This window comes from Epinephelus lanceolatus, chromosome 7 (assembly GCF_041903045.1).
Source record: "Epinephelus lanceolatus isolate andai-2023 chromosome 7, ASM4190304v1, whole genome shotgun sequence".
Taxonomy (NCBI): domain Eukaryota; kingdom Metazoa; phylum Chordata; class Actinopteri; order Perciformes; family Serranidae; genus Epinephelus; species Epinephelus lanceolatus.
Genome location: NC_135740.1, coordinates 21,821,801 through 21,843,603, shown reverse-complemented (window position 1 = coordinate 21,843,603; position 21,803 = coordinate 21,821,801). Strand labels below are relative to the sequence as shown.

The window sequence follows — 21,803 nt, the reverse complement described above, 5'->3', positions numbered from 1 at the left end:
AACAACTACCAAGACACAAATATACCTCAACGAGAGGCAACATGACTTCAAAGAGATGCAAAGAAACTAGAAAGAGACACAAACAGACCAAAAAGACACAAATATACATCACAAGAGGCATAAAATGTCCGCAAAGAGACATGAAGGCACAAAAAGATGCGTACCGACCAGAAAAAGATGCAAAATAAAAGAAAAAATAAGCAAAACCACCACAGCTTCTATGTAGGTGAGGCCTTTTGCATATCTCTACCCAGGGGCCCATCGGCTCGTAGTTCACCCGTGAGTGCACTAGATGAACAGAGATACTTTTATTCAGATGTTTTGGGATATTATTTTATCAGAGACAGGAAGCCAGAGGAGCCAAACAGTGTACCAGGAGAAGGTTTGGTGTTGGAGGTAATTATGGAAACCTCGTCGTCATTGTCAAGATGTTGCAGGCTCTGTTTCATGTAAACTCTGATTCTTCATTCACAGCCTAAAAGGCTGGTCAAGAGCCAAAGAGTCATGGCTAGACTTTACCAAATAAATGATTGACAGCTGAAACTATTTTTTTCAGCTACACTGTACACATGTCAAGCATTTATATGACAGCATCAAAAGGGTGAACCATCAAGTCACTGAAAGTGGACAAACCCCTGAATACCGCTGACGTTAACAGGTGGGTCCACAAATAATTGCGTTAATAGGCGCCTATCAATCTGTGACAGGTGAAGTGGTGACTGCCTGTGAGGCGGCAGGGCAGGGCGGTGCTGACAGGGACAGGGAGAGGGACAGGGGCGCTGCCAGAGGAGGCGGGGCCGCTGCTTCTCCAGGAAACAGCGCTTAAATGAACAGTGGGAGTGTGCAGTCCGTGTGGATTTAACGGCAGACACAGCAGCAGCATCACTCCAGTCGGGAATCTACGAGTTGTTTTCTCACAGAAGAACACCCAGTAAAGAAGGCAGAGCTTGAGTCATGTGTGGTAAGTTTGCCTTTTTAAAAATCCAGTTGATGTATTTGGAAACTTGTGGCAAGGAATCCCAAGTCCTTTACGCACGGAGCTGTGCAGTGCCCGGTGCGATGATAGGCTCTCTCAAGCCAGGGATTGGCAAAGTTGTCATCAAAATCGTCTCGTGTAGTTAGTCAAGAGATCGTTTTATAGTTTTGGTGGTAAGGGAAATAGAACCTCTGGCTTTAAACAGCTGGATAAATGGCTGTTTTATGAATTGCGTGGATTCCTGAGATGCTTCAACTGCAGCTGCGACGTGTCAACGTTTCCACACAGGGATATTGACAGGGCAAGTTATACCGGTTGGACTACAGTAAAAATACGTTCATGACGTGAATCACATCCCACTCGCCCTGACGACCTAAAGTTGAACCATTCCTACATATAGCTCCTTTTGAGAACCTCATTTATAATCATACATCTAAAAAACAGGGACGTTTACAGCCTAAAGCAAATCTTTAACAGCACGCCGCCCTCTCTTCGTGTCTGCAAGAGAGAGAGAGAGAGAGAGAGGCGAAGGCGGTGGGAGTTTACAGCACCCTGCTTGTACCTGGCTGCTCCAACACTGAGCGCAATGTGCGTCCGTCAATGGCCAGCTGTGTGCTTGCGGGAGCTGGGCTGCACGGAACATTCCTGAGCGCACGCACACACACACACACACACACACACACACACACACACACACACACACACACACACGTACAGAGGCAGGCGTAGGACACAGCAACTTCACACTGTACATACAGCTGTTTTAATTGAATGTAAGGATGCATCAGCTTTACTGATTCATGTAATGAGATTTGTGCGTTCTCATACTGTATGAGCCAAGCATATGAGGGATGGGTGAAGGAGAATAATACAGCTGGAGGCTAGGAGCTGACCTCATAGATCAGATCAGCATTGCAAAGATGTCAATGCAACCAATTCAAATGGTGCAAATATGCAACAGAATAGCAGCTTGGACACCAGACAAGAGCAGTATAATGTAGTTCTAGTCCTCTCTTCAAAGTGCTTTCATTGGTAATATGGTTAATATAGGTGACATAGTCCAGAGTGTGTGTGTGTTTTGTGTGTGTTCGGCTGCAATGCCTCACTTCACTGGGGCCTTTGGGTGAAGAAGGCATATCCTTCTTCACCCACTTAGTCAAAAAAAAAGTGGATTTTGGTTGTCATATCCCACATCATAAAAATGAATCCGTCAACTCCCACAGCTCAAAAGTTGCCTCTGTTCTCTTTAGAGCTGTAAACTCTGCCTGCTTACAGTGTTTCAGGGGATTCAAGCTTCTGTGTCTCTGTCTCCCTTCTCTAAAAGGGATCTTTGCCTACCTAAATTACCGAGTGCCTCGCACCAGAAAGGAGATATTTGAGACGCTGGTGAAGGGACTGCAGAGACTGGAGTACAGAGGGTACGATTCAGCAGGTAAGACACTCACACACACACACTGTGCACAAAAGCTTATAGTACTCCTTGGCAGCACCTGTGTGTCGTGCCCTTAAGGAAAAAAAAAAGAAATCTGAGCAACATTTGACAGTGAAGCATGAGGAAGAATGATCTGTGAGGACTTCAGTAATTTGGAATTGAATCACTGTTATGTCACATGAGTCACCTGATAGTCAGCAAATGTGATCTCGTGTTTGAATTTGTACCGTCTACGTACGTGCACACCCTGGCACTGTTTTTTTTATTGAGCTGCTTCCTCCTTCACACGTGTTTCATGACATTAAATTTAAACGCACTATCATAACGATCTTAAATGAAAAGAAGCAAAACTAGTATAACAGCTACCACCTGTCATTGTCTGACGGAGTGAGGCCGGCTTCATTCAGACACACCTGTAACCATAAAACCCTATAGGAGGTATCAAATACAGACTATATTTTAGCTATTCCGACTCCTGACTCAGCACATCCCTGCCACCCGGACATTTAAAACTGTTTAAATATGCACACACACACATACACACACACACTCTCACGTTGTGTTTGTTCATCCTATTTGAGCAAGATGAAGCCCGAAGCCGCACAAATAAGACGTCCTTTCATAGCTGTTAAACACCACGTCATACACACACAGGCATACACCCACAATAAATAACACCTCAGATATAAACATATTTAATCCTGACCACGCTTCCCCCTTTTCAAATGAAGCTGAATCTCTCACGTCTTCTCCCCTTTTTATGAATTGTCTTACTTCCTGTTTTGTTTTCTCTGTGTGCTTATTGCCTTTCTTACCTCACTGTAAAAGTATCATTTCCCTTCTGTCTGTATGCAGGTGTCGCTGTGGATGGCCCTAAGAAGAAGGACAGTGACGTAAACAACAACAGCATCTGCTTGATCAAGAAGAAGGGGAAGGTCAAGGCCCTGGATGAGGAGCTATACAGTGGGTTCACGCACATTTGATTCAGATTTGTCTTATTTTTCATGTGTGTTGCTTTTAATTCTGATAAACTGTCCTCCATGTGCGCCATTTGGAAAGTGTCCTTTTGAAGAGATCACCCTTCCCCCTTCATTGAACATTGTGTGCTGCATGTTTCTGTCTTAAAAAAGTCCCCGCAGTCTGTTCATGTCAGTAAAGGGATTGGCTTTTGTGTTTAGCTTGCTCAGAGAAGGACTCGCTGGACCTGGATGAGGAGCTGAACACACACTTTGGCCTCGCTCACACACGCTGGGCCACACACGGAGAGCCGAGCGCTCTCAACAGCCACCCTCATCGCTCTGACAAGAATAACGGTAATATGTCCTAAATATAATGATAATAATACCTTTATTTAGTTAAATTTAGAATTTACAAAGTGCTTTGACAAAGCAAAAGCAAAATCAGGATACTTAGAAGTCAGTATAGCAACAGAAAGCCAAACAGATATACCAAGGTGCGACAAAATAAAGGTAAAGTTAAGATAAAGTTAACACAAGAAGACAAAAAATCAATATAAATGGATACAAATAAGAAGAATAAAAGCAATAAAAAGACAGCATCACATAAAAGCAAGTCTATAAACATTTAAAAGAAGAGGTCACTGATTCTGTGAGTCTTATCTCCTTGGGCAGGTGGTTTTAAAGTCGAGAGGCCCCGATGGTAAAGGCACTATCACCTTTAGATTTTAGCTTTGACTCTGTGACCGCCACAAAGGCCGCACCTGAAGATCTAAAGCTGCGAACTGCCTCATATGGGGTCGGCATTTCTGCTGTGTAGCTCGGGGCCAGACCCAGAAGAGCCTTAAAAGTGATCATTAAAATCTTAACGTCACTTCTAAAACAAACAGGGAGCCGAATGGAAAGGAGCCAGGATTTAGGTGATGTGATGTCATCTGCTAAAACCAGTACTTTAATGCATGTTCACATACACACGACAATATATACATGCATTTAATACAGACGCAAAGTTAATCTCAATGGCAGTTTTCATGTAATCACTGTAGCTTTAACTCTGACCTTTTTTTCTGTGACCCTGTGATTCCCATGTTTTGAATCACTTCCTTTCCACCACTTATAAAAGCCTCTTGGCAGATGATTAAAATTAAAGGTCAAGATGCTATATATATGTTAATTTACCACACCCTCACACACCTTCTGTTCTAACCGACTTTACACCCATCTCTTTGTCACCGGTGCACCATGTTCTGAGGCGTGCCAATAATGTACCTTGGCTTTAAACCAAGGCGTGTGTGTAATTTAAGTGTGTTAAGTACGAGAGTCTGTATCACAGAAAATGAGAAACACTAAGTAACTTATGTTTGCATTGTATTAAGCTTTATTATTGTATTATATTTGGTATGCACCTATCGTTACTTGGTTATCATTTATGATAACGTATCACCTTGTTTGTGTGTAACTCTATCACTGTGGTGATCCTGTATCCGTGTTACTTTACCTGCTGCTAAATCCGCCACTTTGTCTTCATGCATCAACTTTCATTGTTGACATTCTTTAAATACATGCAGCATACTATCATTAAGATTTATAGGCGCCAGGGTCTATAGGTGAGGCAGATGTTACAGCTCTAAAACCTTAGACAAAATGCAAACACTTTTTAAGAGTGTGAATCCAAATTGGAGAGAGCACCTGAGCATTATTACAACTTGCCTAGCGTTTCGACCTTTAGCCCCTTTGTCTAATCTGTTCACTCTCGCTGACTCTCCGCAGAGTTTGTCGTCATCCACAATGGCATCATCACCAACTACAAAGAGCTGAAGGCGTACCTGGTGAGTTACCTTATCACCAGGAATTTCTCTTGTGCACACAACCGAGTCCTGTTACAGCTTATATTACCTTCACAGGTTTACGCTCATCCTGCTCTTTGATAATCATAACATCCCTGAAATAAATCATCATAGCCACTGTGCTGTAAATGTGGCAGTGTTTGCCATGTTGTTGTGTTAACAGGTTGGACAAATGTTCATCCACCTGGGTGTCGTTATAAGTCACTCTGTCGTCTGTCGTGTAACTAATTCATTCGATAACATGAACACACACACACACAAAACAATTATTAGTTTTCATTTGTTTTTTAGTCACTTCAGCTGTCAGCACTAGAACTGTCTATTGAGACAACATTATTCAGTATTACTCATTAACTAAGGAGTGACTTGTTGCCACAGTATACCTGGGCAAAAGTCAGATATGAGTGGAGTATACACACGGGGAGCATTGGTAAAAAATAAAGAAAGCATGTTCCTTGGTAGTGTTTTTTTTTTCTTGTTAAAATAGCCAAACATTTATTATAACAATGCCAGTGAAGTCTGTTCAAACTGGATTGCTGCACATAAAAACATTCAGAGTGAAATTGCGTCATCGGCCCATGCAACTTTAGTGTGTAATATAATCACTTTAGTAAATACAGTGTTGGAGAGCTCCCCTGATCTGTTAAGGTCATTTTCATTTCATCAAGGAGGCAATTGTTTACACACAACAGTGAGATGAGACAAAGTGTCACTCTGGATGCTCAGCAAAAATAGCTGTATTTTCAAGTTATCAAAACTGGATGTTTTTACCTTCATTTAATATTACTGCATTTTTTCCAGGGCTCATAGCAACAGTTTTTATATTTGTACTGTATTTATATTACAGTTGAAAACATAAATGTCACTGTTTAACGCACCATATCAGATTGTAGCTTTAAGCATATTTGTATCTGTAGTCTCTTAACAGGTCAAAACAACATGACATGCAACACAGAGCTTCACACAACAGCACATCACAGATATATGCTTGTCATAAATAAAAGCAACTCCTGAAGGCCATGAATTAAAGTTTAAAGTACTTTACTTATCTGAGTTATGTACATATTAATATAAACTGCCTCGCACCTTCCTCAGATCACCAAAGGATATGAGTTTGAGTCAGAGACGGACACGGAAGTGATCCCCAAACTGATCAAATATGTTTACGACAACCGGGAGAATGACAACATCTCCTTCTCCACGCTGGTAGAGAGGGTGATTCAGCAGCTGGTGAGTAGCTCACACACAGACACACATAGCCAGTATTAGCATGCTAATTACAAGATATCAGGTGTTTGTATCTAGTTATTCCTCCTGCCAGTGAGCAGTGAAGGAATGTAACTAAGTACATTTACTCAAATATTATATTTGAAAAGAACACTTCACTTCAAAGTTAGCATTTGTTTTTTACCTGCCGCTTGTTACCTTGAATTTGTGAGGAAAGCTTTATTTTTCTGGCATGCTTCCGGGGTGAACGAAGAATCCAAACAAGGCAAACATTTTTCATGAATTGAAGTTAACAGAGACTGGTTTACAAACAGCAAAACTTTATTAAAATTTGTTTACAAACTCTCACACAACCCTAAGCTAAGCTAAGCTAAACTAAACTAAACTAAACTAAACTAAGCTAAGCTAAACTAAGCTAAGCTAAGCTAAATTAAACTAAATTAAATTAAATTAAACTAAACTGAACTAAATTAAACTAAAATAAACTAAAGTAAACTAAACTGAACTAAACTAAACTAAAGTAAAATAAATTGAACTAAACTACACTAAACTGAACTAAACTAAACTAGAGTAAAATAAAATAAACAAAAATAAACTAAATTAAACTAAACTAAACTAGAGTAAAATAAAATAAACAAAAATAAACTAAATTAAACTAAACTAAACGAGTAAAATAAAATAAACAAAAATAAACTAAATTAAACTAAACTAAACTAAACTAGAGTAAAATAAAATAAACAAAAATAAACTAAATTAAACTGAACCAAACTAAACTAAACTAAAATGCTCTTATATGTATTCATTAGCAAATAAAACATGTAATATTCTATATTAAATTAACACTGTTAAAGGAGTCACTGCATGTTGATAATATACTAATACTATATAATATATAATACTTCTGTTCTTCTAATGAAGTAACAGTTGTTATTTACCTGTAATGGAATATTTCATGAAGGTGAATGTAAACAAGGAATTTGACTCTGTCTTTTAGTGTCTCTCACTGTATTTACACACACAGTATTTACAGGAGGACAGAAACAGACATACAGCTGAGTAAAGACAGGTAAAAATAAATTAGATGATTATCATAGTTTAGACTGTGGTGTTTCTACTGTTACTTCGGTAAAAGATCTGAGTACTTCCTCCACCTCTGCCAGTGACACACACCATAGTTTCAGCTCCACGTTAAGGAATGGAAATTTTTATAACCAGCTTCCTGATTAACTATAAAGGATAGCATCATGTAGCTTTGTGTCATAAAATGTGTCAGTGACCATTCATACACACATACGCTCATTTACTCAGTCTACAAAGTGTGCTTGAATTTCCTGCCTTTTAAAACCATGTACACCATCACAAAAACAGTCTCTATAGCAACCGCCTGAACAGCATCATAAGTGACATCATCACCTTTTGGAACAGCTTTTTTGGGGTGAGATTGAGCAAGCTTCTTTTTTTCCATTGTGGGACTTTCATGCTTCACACTTTTGGTCGGAGTGGGTTCTCCTTCCTCGGAATAACAGAGGAGGCAAACGCAGCCATTTTGGATTTGGAGTAATGGGAACCAGATAGTTAGATTCACTAACAGCGTCACAACCACGACACCCTCCCCTCGTCTACCTCCCTCATCCGCCCACTTTCAGCACACGCACACACAAACACACTCCGAGCCAGTTCTGCTTCGAACCACCGCAGGCAGCGATGCAGTCAGTGCTTTCGAAACACAGCTGATGTTATACAATAGAGGTCTTATTTCTCTTAACCCGCACTCCCCCCTGCACACCACTACTTACCACACTCACTCACACCCCCACCACAACTGCCAAATCCCACATGGCCAGAAGAAATGTTTGTTTGTGTCCTGAATATGTTTCTCCTAAAGGTTACATGCTTTCCAGGAATACACGGCTGACTTTACTTTTACATTTTAATTATTTTATTTTGAATAGTTTCTCCTCCTCTGCCCTAAAAGTCTACTGCAACACTGGTGTATTTCAGTCTCTCATCAAGCCAGTGTAAACTCAGTGTTTCCTCTGCTTCTTTCCGTCTCAGGAGGGGGCCTTCGCTCTGGTGTTTAAAAGCCATCATTTCCCTGGAGAGGCTGTATCCACCAGGTTTGTACCACACACATGCACACACACATGCACACCCACTGCGCTGACACTTCACTTCACATTTTGGTCCAGTGTCTGTGTAGTGAGCCAGACTTATGAGATGAATCAGCCAACTATGAAGCAATCCCAAAAATGATTTGAGGAGACTTTGTCTCAGTCATTGCGGCTTTTCATAGTTAGCACCCATTTCACGTGACATGTTATGACTCTCGAACGTGCTTTGCTTATGATAATGGACAATTGAAATCTTATCCGTAGGCGTGTGTGTGTGTGTGAGTATGTATAAATTCCCGCTAGCCTGCATGTGTCAGTCCTATCTGCGTCTTAAGACCCAGGCAGAGAGGGGGAGCAGAGCAGAGGTTGAATTCAGGTTCCCCTTCTCCCCCCTGGGCCTCTGGCCTCTGGGCAGCTGGCCCTTCGCCGGCTTCTCTGTGACTCATTAAAGGAGAGACTAGAGAGTTTCCTGTTTCTGCTCCGGGAAATGCCCTTGCCAGAAAAACTCCTGTTTAATCACATCATTTTATTTAACTTTATACCTTCCCTGGTTCAATGAGCTGTCATGGATCAGAGGAAAAGGGAGATTGCTGCAGCATGGGAGTGAAGGAGGGAAAAAGGAGGAGGGCAGCAGGGCAATCAGTGAAGAGAGATAAGTGGGCCGTTTCTTATGGTTTAGACAAACAGGTTGCCTGGCGGTGCCACTGTTGGCAAGGCCGCTTGTTGGCACACCCGCTGCTGCTAAAGTCAGGAAACTCTGGCATCTCATTTGTCCATTGTGTGCTTGTTTCAGAAGATCCTGATATCAGAGTGTTGCACAGCTTTGGCTAACTCGATGCAGTGTTGCGGTTAATATGTTGAATAGTCAGCATTGTCTCCCAGGATGGAGGGATTGAGGGAATGTTTGTAATTATCTAGAGATGCTAGTCACCACCCGCCCTTTGTCATCAAGGATCTTAACCTCTCTGCAGAACTTCTACTCTCTCCTTCTCAGCTTCTCTCTCTTTAACTTTCTCCCAATCCTCCTTTCTTTTTCTTTCTGCCACCCTGTCTCTCTCTTACGTACCCCCTAATTTCTTCATCCCTTTGCTTCACTTCTTCTCTTCTCTCCCTCCCTCAGGGTAAATAATGTATTGGATAGCGACCACATGTTTCTGTTTGCAAGCCTTCCCTTTTCAAGCCCCACACCCGTTAAAACAACCAGCGATCTTACGTCAGCGCGGCCGAGCCCCAGAGAAAGACTTGGGGAAAAAAAAGAGGGATCCAGACAGAGAAAGACAAGAAATAAGGAGAGGCCTTTTGGACGCGGTTTCTCAAGAGTCGGTGTCATAATAACAAAGTCACCATGAAGAGGTTGTGTTTTGTTATAATATTTGTACTGTGGCCACAGGATGAGTGTGCAAAGGTTTCATCTATTTTAAGCTCGGTCTCCTCCCTCACCTGTCAAATGTCTGTGGCTGCACCTTCCCTGCCTCCACTGCCAATAGGAGAAGCACACATGAAATCAGTAGCCAGTGAGAGAGCAGTGACTCTCTCCAGGAACTGTGAGCAAATCCTAGAGGGATGTAGACGTATGGAGGGTTAGTTTACCTTTCTGATGTTAAAGATTAGGAAGGTTAGAAGAGATCTGGAATAAGTGAGTCTCTCTCTAGTGTTACTCGATTGAATTTTAGGTTGTTCATTGAAGAAAAAATGATCATTAAGAGTGCAAAGGAACTTTAGTTTAGTGTGGAATAACGCAGCAGGGCAGGATGTCAGGTTACCTGAACAGTCAGACTTGTATAAAGCACCACGTGAGGGTGTATGTATCCGACATTGTTGTGTGTCTACAAAAGCCTAATCCTCTCCTTTCTCCCACCTCACCCACACTTTCCCTCCCTCTCCCTCTCCCTCTCCCTCTCCCTCTCCCTCCCGTCTCTGCCTCCCTGCTTGCTTCATTCTTGTCCCGGCAGGAGAGGAAGTCCATTGCTCATTGGTGTGCGAAGCGAGCATGAGCTGTTGACCGAAAACATCCCCATCCAGTACAACAGTGGTGAGCTCTGTTCCTGTCTCTGTCTGCCATTATCCGCTTACTCTGCACCCCCACATCTTTTGCATGCTCGCACACCGACATACTGTAAATACACACAGAGCAGAGAGTATTCATAAATCATTAGCATATTGAATTTAATAGCATATTAAATGATCTTGCTCCTGACAGTCTGAGCTGCAAAAGATACTCCAGCAATCAGTGCTTCATGTAAGTTGCGAAATAAAGGGACTTGCTAAGCTGCTTGCTTAGTCATAACACAGCAGAGAAGGATGAAAATAAATGGAGAAATTAAATCAGTAACTAGATCCCGAATGACCCATTAAGGAAGTTAAGAAATACTGCACAACTTCAACAGCTTGATTTCGATACTGCTCAAAAACTGTATTGCTATTGCTCAAATACATCAGTTATGATTTGTTTAAAACTATGAGGTTTATTTCAGAGGCTGAGCTGATCTGCCAGCACCAGTTGTTAATGTAATGACCCATGAAGGCATGCCAATCTCTTCATCACCAAACACCAAACACACAATATATCAGTGTTATTAAAATGGCTCTCAATCTTCAAAAGTGCACATTCTTAAAAGTTTTCCATTACCTAAAATTTAGCAAAAGCATGTCATGTCAAGTCCCCGTCAACGAAAATCCTCCTCATGATTGTAATTAAGTGCATTGTCTTACCCTCCAGTTAAGGCCAAGTGATTTATTGAACATTGTTTTACATAGTTAATATCTAAGTGTTTGATGGGAGGTCGCAAAATGATCATCTTTAAACCTCCAATCCTAGTTGAATATGGCGACAACCAGTTATAATGTGGCTTAATGCTACTGCAGTTTTTTCAGTCGTCACTTTGTGTGTCATCACATTTCTTACCTGTTCTAAAACCACTTTAAAAAACGTCTTAAAAGGCAAGTGAAGACCCAAAACAAATGTCATTTGGTCCAGTGGTTCCCAACTGGTGGGGCAGGATCCAAAAGTGGGTCACTGGTCCATTCTGAATGGATCGTGAGTAATTCGCAAATGTGTCAAGTTTGTAAAGTTTGGGCCCATCCCAATACCCCCCCTTAGCCCTACCCCTTGGCCCTACCCCTAGATTTGCGCGTTCCCGCGAGGGGTAGGGGTGTCCCAATTCCTTTTTTGTGTGTAGGGGTAGGGGGCATAACAAGGGGTAGTGGGTATGAAACTAGCCCTTCGGAGCGAGGGATGTCAGATGCTGACTTGCCAGCGAGGGGTAGATGTCGCCATGGCTACCACCGAGCAAGAGATGGGGAAAAAAGTTTTTATTGCTATTCACGAAGTCTAGCCAGCTAGGTAACGTTACCGTCGTCGGGTTGCTTGTTAGCTAGCTTGCTAGCTCGTGCTATCTGGCATCTGTCATCTGTCCCGTTCTGCAAAATTGTCAGATTTTTCACATTACGATAACATACCAGCTAGTATAACTATGCTGCCTCGTAATGTTAGCTGGTTAGCTAGCTAGCTAGCAGAAGTCCCCTGTCGTACATATCTTATTACTCTAATGGTATGTTAGTAGCAAGCATAATAGTAGCTAACGTTACCGTTATGTTGTAGATGCCGGTTGGAAATGTAGATGGAAATGTAGTTAGGTATGCGTGAACATAACCGACGCGGTGACGTAGTGAGTGGTGTCCCAATTCCTAGGGAAGGATTTCAACCCCTACCCCTCGTTGCTTTATTTCGAGGGCTAAGGGCTAAGGGATAGTGGACAAGGGGGGTTATTGGGATTGGGCCTTTATTTTAAGTACAGTGAATTTCTGGCACAGAGCTTTTATTTTGAAGTGCCCTTTCTCGCTGTAGAGTGAGTGACTAACAGAAAGCTACATAGAGACAGCAAACTAACTCGACGACATGGCCAAATGCAAGCATGAACCGTATTAAACTATGTGGACCTGGAGTTAATGATGAAGAAGAAATTTGGACCCCATGGCTGGACCAGTGGGAGCCACTGCATTAGTCCATCACTCAATACTTTCAGACTCCCCTAACGTCTGTGGCACTCAGCCCCAACCCCACTCACTCCTACTGGCATTGCAAATCCCGAAAATGGGCCATGAATATGTATTTTACTTTTTTAAAAAAGACTTAAGTATTTCCTAAAACAGCCGGGCACTGTAGTTTAGAGCAAACTCAAACAGGAGTAAATATTTGTTGGGGACTATTTTCAGCCAGCAGGATGGTGTACGTGAGATCGACTCAAAATAAACTGCACTGAAGGAACGTGTCACTCAGTGCAACAGCGTGGCTCATTGATGTTTTTTTAATAGTTTTTGGGCAACAATGGAGCTCTGTAGCACAACCAGGCTTTGGCACGGTTATTATTGTTATTGGATCAATTCATTGATGAGTTTTCATGGAAACATCTGATCCAGCAAGATACGCAGATAGTCGCCTTACACAGTAGCCTGAAAATATGTATCCTATCAAGGGAGCATTTTCCTTCTTTACTTTCTTCCTGGATAATATTGCTCTAACTCTTGATTTTCTCTGATGTGCTGTAACAAATCCCACAAAGTGACGCTCTTGGCTAACTGTGGAAGTAGTGCAAGATGTTTTGTGGTTCTGTTATTCATTGTGCAATAATTCTGCTAAAAATCATTCTTAGAAAGTAATTTTCCATAAAGTGGTGCCAGGGATTTCTTTGTTTAGTATCAGGGGGTGGTGGTCATTTGAAAACTTATCTGGATGTTGAATGGAAAATGTGTTTTTTTGATCCCAGAGTTCCCACTAATAGAGACAAAGTTTATGATTGTGTTTCTCTTGTAATCTTTTAGATGCACTATTAGGATTATTTATTGTTAACAACAGCCTGCTTATTTTGCTGTTGCTTCCTCGTCTCTACTGCGCATAGGGCCGTGTCTTCACTGTCTTATCTGTCCACTCTAAATTTATGGCACTTCATGGCTCAGGTGAGAGCAGTCCAAAGTCCAAGGAGTTAGGTGGTTTGAGGCCAGGAGGGAGACAAGCAGGGTGTGTCCTTTTAATGGTTGAAAATAATCCTCTCACTTCTTTTTGGACCTCTCTTTTCATAACAATCGTGACAATTTCTTTTAGAGCACAGCTTCTTTAAAACCCCGTTGTTGTTCAAACAATATATAAAGTACCATGATTACCTAATAAGACCATGTTGACTCAGGGAAAGAAAAGTGCTCTCTTGTGCTGTAAAGTAATCTTGCAGATTTGAAAGACACTGTGTCAGTCAGAAATGCACGCTGCTGATAATTATTAACAAGTTAAGACAACAAATCTGATTACAAAAAGCAATATGGACATTTAATCTGTGGTAAATATTCTGTTTGTGGTAACCACTGTTATCAGTTGAATGTTCCACCTTGAAAGCTTTCTGATTTTACCACGAAATCAGAATTTCGTGACATGACATACCCAGTTCCCACAGCAGTGACCTTCCTCCATCTGGAAGTTGAGAGGAAGAATTCAAGTGATGAGCACATCTTGATTGCTTTAGTCGCTCAAAGACACTGTGCGACCTCTGACTCCTGACCTCTGACTTTTGACTCTGTAGGTCACTACAAGGAGGCTGTCCAGGAGAAGAACAGCCATAATCGTCCCGACTGCTCCAGCGCCATCAACTCTGTGGGAGATGGCAGAGCTGTGGAGTATTACTTTGCCTCTGACGCCAGGTGAGAAAGCAATTGTCTGTGGTGAATCCAACATGGGACAGTAGCATTGAATTCTTATTTATCATATTAATTAAGTCACTGACTTTATCTCCTCTGTGTCTGTCTGTCACACCTATCAAGCAAAATATTCTAAAAAGAAACACATTTAGTGCCTTTAATAAACACCAGACTTGCAGACATAATCGTCAGCTCATCACATGTATCCGTTTTATCTCTACCCACAGTGCCATCATCGAGCACACCAACAAGGTGTTGTACATGGAGGATGATGACATTGCAGTGGTGACCGGCGGGAAACTCTCCATCCACAGGCTAAACCGGCAGGCTGGTGAGGATCCAGTGAGGGCAATCCAGACCCTGCAGATGGAGCTGCAACAGATCATGAAAGGTGAGAAAATGAAGGAAGAAAACTTGATTATTCGATGAATATGAGGATAATACACCATTCTGATTTTATCTAAGCAGTTTAGCTTAAAAGAACATTGTTAAAACACATTAGAATTAAAGGTCCAGTGTGTAGGATTTATGGGGAATTAGTGGCATCTAGTGGTGAGGATTGCAAATTGCAACCAGCTGGAATTTCTCTTAGTTAGATTTCCTTTAGTGTTAATTGTTCAGGTGGATTTTATTGGGGGCCATATTAGCCGCAGAGGTCTCTTCCTCTCCAAAAACAAACAGATCAGGTGATTTAAATGGGTAAAACAACTGAATAAAGCTGTGTTTTTATGACACTCTCATCGTGGAGGGGCGGCTGACAGGAAAACACCAATAGCCCTATCTAGAGCCAGTGTTTGGTTTGTCCCTTCTGAGCTACATGACGAAGGACAAAGAACCCACTCCCTTTGTAGATAAAGATAGTTCATTCTGAGGTAATGAAAAAACAGTGATTCTTATTCCCAGGTGATTATACATTTAAGAAACAAACTTATCACATTATATTCTATCTCTGCTCATACGTCCCCCTAAATCCTACACACTGGACCTTCCAACAGATTACTCTAATGAATAAACAAGTGTCCTCTTAGACAACTATCCATTTTAGTGAATGAAAAACACTCTCATTAGTCTTTATTGTCTTGCAATGAATGTATTTATTTACAACACTGGTGCCATTAAACAGACCAGACACAGCCGTTGTGCCTCAAAGAATCAATCTTTACAGCCTTAATTATACCCAAGAACAAGGTCACAGATGGACGTGTGTACCTCGTCTTCTTTATCTAGTCTAAACAACTCAGTGCCTGTCTGCTGCCAGCAGACACAACTTCTTTTAACCTCTCTGATTAAACAGGCCTGGGACATTTTAACTTGCCGACAAAGTAAGACAGAACAGGTTTAGTTAACCACAACAATGCAGAGACACATACACCTCATATTTTATACCTAAAAGTTTTTCCACCACACCTACTGAGTACACTGGTAACATGCAAGCAGTGTCACCACCACAGTCTAGTTTGTAGACTTATACTTGCTCGCCCCCTGCTGGCTGAAAGTGAAAAAGTAAAATGGCTGCTCAGTTTTTCAGCCTCTTTAAATCGCTAACCCTTCCTCCACATACCTCTGTTATCTGTCTTATCTCTCTGAAGAGGTTCTGCATGTCCTCGTGTGTCATGAGGATCTGATAATCTGAGGTACATACATGTTCCTCTCTTTGCAGGTAATTTTGATGCCTTCATGCAGAAGGAGATCTTCGAGCAGCCGGAGTCAGTGGTCAACACTATGAGAGGACGGATATGTTTTGACACCAACACAGGTGACTAGTGAGCTTACAAACGTGCAGGGCCTTCAGGTTTTTAATGATGCATAGGGCGTCTGACCTGGTCTCTGATCCATTCAGTCAATATTAGCAAGGACTAGTTCAGGATCAGGATCTGTTGTTTGTTGTTGTGACCTTCTTACCATTGTGTGTTTGAAGATAGGATTGAAAGACAAAGAGTAGTCAGAGACTAAAACATGTATTTGTGCATCACTTCAGTCCCTTATTTCGATGCTCACTAATGTAACCATCATCTATATGTTTAGTGGTTCTCGGCGGGCTGAAGGACCACCTGAAAGAAATCAAACGCTGCAGACGGCTACTCGTGATTGGCTGCGGCACTAGCTTCCACGCTGCAGTGGCTGTGAGTATCAAAAACTGAAATAAGCGCGATGACCTCCCTTCTTTAATGAAGACGGTGTTTATTAGTGAAAGCAAAGTTCTAAAGACATGGTTACTGTTTGTCTGGAGAGTCGTGATGATGATGTTGATGGTTAGACTGCTGCTTTTGTTTCCCTAATTTTCAGACCAGACAGATCCTCGAGGAGCTGACAGAGCTGTCCGTCATGGTGGAGCTGGCGAGCGACTTCCTGGATCGCAACACGCCCGTTTTCAGAGACGACGTTTGCTTCTTCATCAGCCAGTCAGGTGAAAACACCACAAAAAACACATACAAAACCTGCCCCTGCTGTCAGTCTGTGCTCATGTGTTTGTCTTTTTGGTCAGCAGCTTAGTTTTGTTGGATTTCATTTCTCAAAAACAGAAATTTGAGATGACGGTCTTTTGTTTCCAAGACAAACCTGACAGTATCATCATCTTTTGGTGTCTTACCTCCAACTGTGGCCTTACTGTGCTGCAGTTCTGCATTGTAAGCATGTCTCTTTATTCCCTCTGCTCCCTCAGGAGAGACAGCAGACACCTTGATGGCACTACGGTACTGCAAGAGCCAAGGTGCTCTGACAGTTGGTATAACCAACACTGTGGGCAGCTCCATTTGCAGGGAAACAGACTGCGGAGTTCACGTCAATGCTGGGCCTGAGATAGGAGTGGCTAGCACAAAGGTATAGTTTACAATGTACATCCCGTAAGTTTATAAAATCTTTGCAAAAGCAGCATGCAAAATAGACTGCAGGATATACAGAGTTCTGTGTTATTTGCTTGATAGGCCACACTGTTAAGGAACACGTGGGGTTATATGAGTGTTTCTTGTGTGTGTGATCCAGGCCTACACCAGTCAGTTTGTGGCCCTCGTAATGTTTGGCCTGATGATGAGCGAGGACAGGCTCTCCCTACAGCAGAGAAGACTGGAGATCATCAACGGCCTCAGGGTGCTACCTGGTCAGTCCAACAGACATCAGTAAATCACAAATATAAAGCTGTCATGGTCTCAACATGAGCGTACAGCATCTTTAAGAGATGCTTAACCATGTTCGACCATCACTGACAAATCAGACTCACAGAATACAGTATATTTGGTTTGCGTAATTGCACACTTATATTTTAAATGCTACCATAATAACTCCATTGCTTGTTCTTTTACTTTCATAGAGCTGATAAAGACAGTGTTGGCCCTAGATAAGAAGATCAAGGACATCGCCAATGAACTGTACCAGCAAAGGTCTCTTCTGGTCATGGGCCGAGGGTTCCACTACGCCACCTGCCTTGAGGGGGCGCTGGTGAGTCGAGAATGTCACATAGCCTGTCAAAAAATTGCAATTCACTTCTCATACAGTAACATAAAATATGAGGACAAAGTATAAACATCAGATGACATAAGAGAGATTTTATTCTTTTTTTCTCTAATGCAGAAAATCAAGGAGATCACGTACATGCACTCTGAGGGCATCCTGGCTGGTGAGCTGAAGCACGGCCCTCTGGCACTTATCGACAAAGACATGCCGGTCATCATGATCATCATGAAAGACGCCTGCTACACCAAATGCCAGAATGCTCTGCAACAAGTCACTGCCAGATCGGTAGGTCCTGGAAAAACTCTACTGTAACAGAACTCCCTGAAAACTTGGTATTTTACCTGGATGGGCGTGGTTTTGCAGGGCGCTGCAGTACATGCTTTGGTGAACTCTGTCAATTGTCTCAGCCCGTACGACGTTTTTATGATAACCTGTGTGCACCTTTGTAAGACTGTAGAACAAAAATCCTGTCATATTTTTGTGTGATGAAATGAGAGGTTGCACTGTGTGGCAAATTACGGCCTAGTTATATTTCTAAAGCTTAGAAAATTAGGGCAAACTGGACTGAATAATACCCAAGTATGAAGACAAACAGAATATACTGTTCGTGTTTACCGGTGATTTGTATATTTGGCCTTACACATATGTATATGGAAATTGATAGTCTGCCTTGTACACCTGTTTGGGCATCTTTATTGCAAGATACTACATCGATTTCAGAGTACAGACCCCTTTGTCACAATTTAGTCCAGTGGTTCCCAATATTTCCAGTGTCACACTTGCAGTTCGCCATGTCGTCAAGCTAGTTTGCTGTCTCTGTCAAGTCACTGTCCAGTAGTGACTCACTCTACAGCAGGAAACAGCACTTCAAAATAAGAGCTCTGTGCCAGAAATTCTCTGTACTTCAAAATAAAATGTGTTTCACAAACTTGACACGTGCGAGTCACTTGGGTCCACTCAGAGAGTACCCGTGACCCACTTTTGGACCGCGACATACCAGTTGGGATACACTGATTTAGTCCATCAAAATGTCAGTATATTTTAGCATGACTTAGTTGTACATATTTTCCAGTGTAACATTATGATGGCCAATTTGAGAATTTATCAGCAGTCAGGTAAAAGTCATTCTGTTTCAAGTTACAGTTAGGTGTGACATCACCTGTAGGTTTTATCTTGTGGTTAAAGCAAAGATTAGGTAAATGAACAACTCCTTATGTCACGATTTTCTAGCTTATCCAAAAAAAAAGACAAAATTACCCAAAGCGAACCAACAAGGCCGTCCATCAGTTGAAAAACACCCTTAGTGGCGTGGGATCTAAACTCACACCTGGACACATGCACGTTCACACAAATGTCCCATTCTGAGTGCAACCAATGTAATTTGTGACTCTCTCTCCATCAGGGTCGGCCCATCATCCTTTGTTGCCAGGACGACCCTGAGATGACTAAGAATGCCTACCACGCTATTGAGCTGCCGCAAACTGTGGACTGTCTGCAGGGCATCCTCACTGTCATCCCCCTGCAGCTCCTGTCCTTCCACTTGGCCGTCCTGCGAGGATATGACGTAAGTAGTCAACACAAGTTTTGAATCTAGCTATCCGTACTGATTCTCAGTGGACATGAAGTATAGAGAATTAAAGTGTTTTTTATCTACCAAAACCTTAAAGGAGATGTGTGAGACTGTATCTGCTAATTGGAGTGAAACTGATCTGAACCCCAGATATGAAACAGATCATATAAACAAATAAATATTGTGGTCGCTATCATTCTGTAATCTGATTTTATGTGATGTTAAAGCTCCTAACTGTCTAAATACTGCAAATGTCATTTGTTACGCTTTATTAAAACACACTATCAACAGTTGACTCACTGTGATGGACATGACTTTAATTATTTATCACGTGATTTTGAAATAGTCAGCAGATAATTTCATTTTGCTAAAAAAATTTTATCAATTAACATTTTTTGGAACCCAAAACTGATCAGGAATACGACATTTAAATGCACATATTCAAACACATCTTGTGCTTGTATAATTTGCCATCCAAATGCTCTCGCTTGCATCACTTTGCAAATCAGAGTAGAATTTCAACATTTCAGTGGAATGTAATTTGCATGCAGCACAAGACTCAGGGAGGCTATTTATTGCTTGCAGTCAGTTCATTATTAACAAACTTTACAGTGGTTGTGGAGACCAGTTTACTGAGCTGCATTTGCTAAAGCCGGATGTGCACAGTATCTGAATGTGTGTGTGGGCAATATGTTTCGTTTTGTTACCCCAGCTTCTGTAGCTTACATTTCATCTCTGTCTTACCAATTTGGACGGCATCTTTACGTAGTTTACACAGTTATGGTGCGTGTAATGTCTCGCCACCACTGGCTTTTCTTATCATAAGGACAGGAAGTGGTCAGTGAGCCAGGCATCGTGTCGTGTGCAATGTGGTTTTTCTTCTTGCACCTTCCCGTCCTCTGTAGCACCATTTGTTATTCACCTTTTCTTGGCTTGTTAATGTGTGTTTGCCTCAGCATAGAGAAGTGTACGTTTCATACTCAACAGTTTCTAGATGAGTGCACTTTATGTGACACAACACAGCCACAGGTTGTTTGCTCTAACAAAGTGCTTTCTCTTTTTTGCAGGTCGACTTTCCCAGAAACTTGGCCAAATCTGTGACCGTGGAGTAATTACAGTTCACACAGAGCAGGAGAGGAGAAAGGAGGCTCATTGATTTACAGTGCAATTGAATGTTCAGTATGTTTGTGTGTGTGTGTGTGTGTTGCGAGACTGGGGTGAAGTAGGGCACTTTGTGTGTGTGTGTGTAGAAGAGAGCGTGAATGAGTGAGAGTGAGAGGACATGACAGAAGACAGAGGGAGGGATACGGTACAATATCTATTTAAAAAAAGAAGAGAAATGTGAAGTCCAACCAATACACTGCTGAGGAAGTGCCAGTGCCAGTGAGGCCTCTCAGAACAATCTATGAAAAACAACATTCACACGTCCAAAGCAACATGCTGTGCCTTTTTTCTTATCTTGAGATGAGCCAAAAACACACACAACAGGCTTAGCAGAAAAACATTGATCTGGTGTATTGAAGTGTTTACAGTTGTGCAATATGGGGACCAAATGTGCATTATGTATGTACACAATCATGAGTTAGGTGATTTATTCTCTTTCTGTTGGATGAATTTCTTACATCTGTTGGGGGCGTCTTACCTCCCTTTGCATTGTGGGAAATGTAAGACTCATGTGGTTTTATTCCAGAGGGTTGTCGACTTACCAAAATCTCATTTTTTTTTTTTACTTTGCTGCATATTCATGCCATCACTGTGCCTGGTGGGCCTGTCGCCCATTACTTCGACATTTTGTAGCAAAAGCTACCTGAAGGAAGTTCCTCAATCTGACTTTTACATTATTACTTGATTCTTTTTTTTTTTTTTAATGTACGCTCCATTTTATTGTTGTTTCCCTTTAATTTAAAATACATTGTACGGCTGTTTAACATAACTGCAGTTTCCAAAGTCAGTTCATGGTGGAACATGAAGCATTTTCCCCCTGATGCTCTTCATACTTATCCTTGTCACAGGGTGGAGCATTTTCATAGACACACGTGAAATTTATTTAAACAGCATTCATGCAGCAAAAAAAGTACTTTCAATAATGCTTTTATTTTGTCAGCCATTTGTATGGATTTATGATAATGTTCTGTATTTATCTGATTCTTATTTTATAGGGGCTTAAGAAAGGGTTTGATTTATATCTTTAACTGTGATTGTATTTTATACTGTATGTTTTATAGACATAAGCAGGCACTATCAATCAATAAATAAATAGATAAAGCATTTTATTCAAAGTGTGCCATTGTCACTCCTTATTTCTCTTTTTACCTGCCTGTGTTTGTTATGGTAAGTGATATGTTAATGCGATATTACTATGACAGGAGGACAATAACTGCGGGTATAGTTTTTACTCTTGAGGCTACATGGGCATTCACTCATTTCATCCATTATGAGATGCATTAAGTGGGGCTAGTTCAATTTATGGGTGCATATATACAAGACATTTTGCAGTCAGAGATTAGTGTGTTGGAGCCAGTTAAAAATATTTAAAATCCACTGTAGGA

The 21,803-nt window shown here is 41.5% G+C and overlaps 1 protein-coding gene across 1 annotated transcript; it reads left to right on the top strand.

The window, feature by feature from the left end:
* Positions 1-809: 809 nt before the first annotated feature.
* On the top strand, positions 810-21,527 carry gfpt2 (glutamine-fructose-6-phosphate transaminase 2). The gene is made up of 19 exons (XM_033632396.2): positions 810-961; positions 2,301-2,408; positions 3,264-3,371; positions 3,587-3,721; positions 5,135-5,193; positions 6,307-6,441; positions 8,494-8,555; positions 10,502-10,581; positions 14,120-14,237; positions 14,462-14,625; positions 15,895-15,990; positions 16,260-16,357; positions 16,521-16,641; positions 16,897-17,054; positions 17,217-17,331; positions 17,542-17,669; positions 17,802-17,969; positions 19,087-19,248; positions 20,322-21,527. Exons 1-19 carry the CDS (start codon positions 955-957, stop codon positions 20,364-20,366), a joined length of 2,067 nt encoding a protein of 688 aa, XP_033488287.1. The 5' UTR covers positions 810-954; the 3' UTR covers positions 20,367-21,527.
* Positions 21,528-21,803: the final 276 nt, after the last annotated feature.

Coding starts and splice junctions, on each gene's coding strand:
- gfpt2 (XM_033632396.2), top strand. Junction 3,372..3,586: donor CCTGGATGAGGAGCTATACA/GTGGGTTCACGC, acceptor TTTTGTGTTTAG/CTTGCTCAGAGAAGGACTCG. Junction 17,055..17,216: donor TAGGAGTGGCTAGCACAAAG/GTATAGTTTACA, acceptor TGTGTGATCCAG/GCCTACACCAGTCAGTTTGT.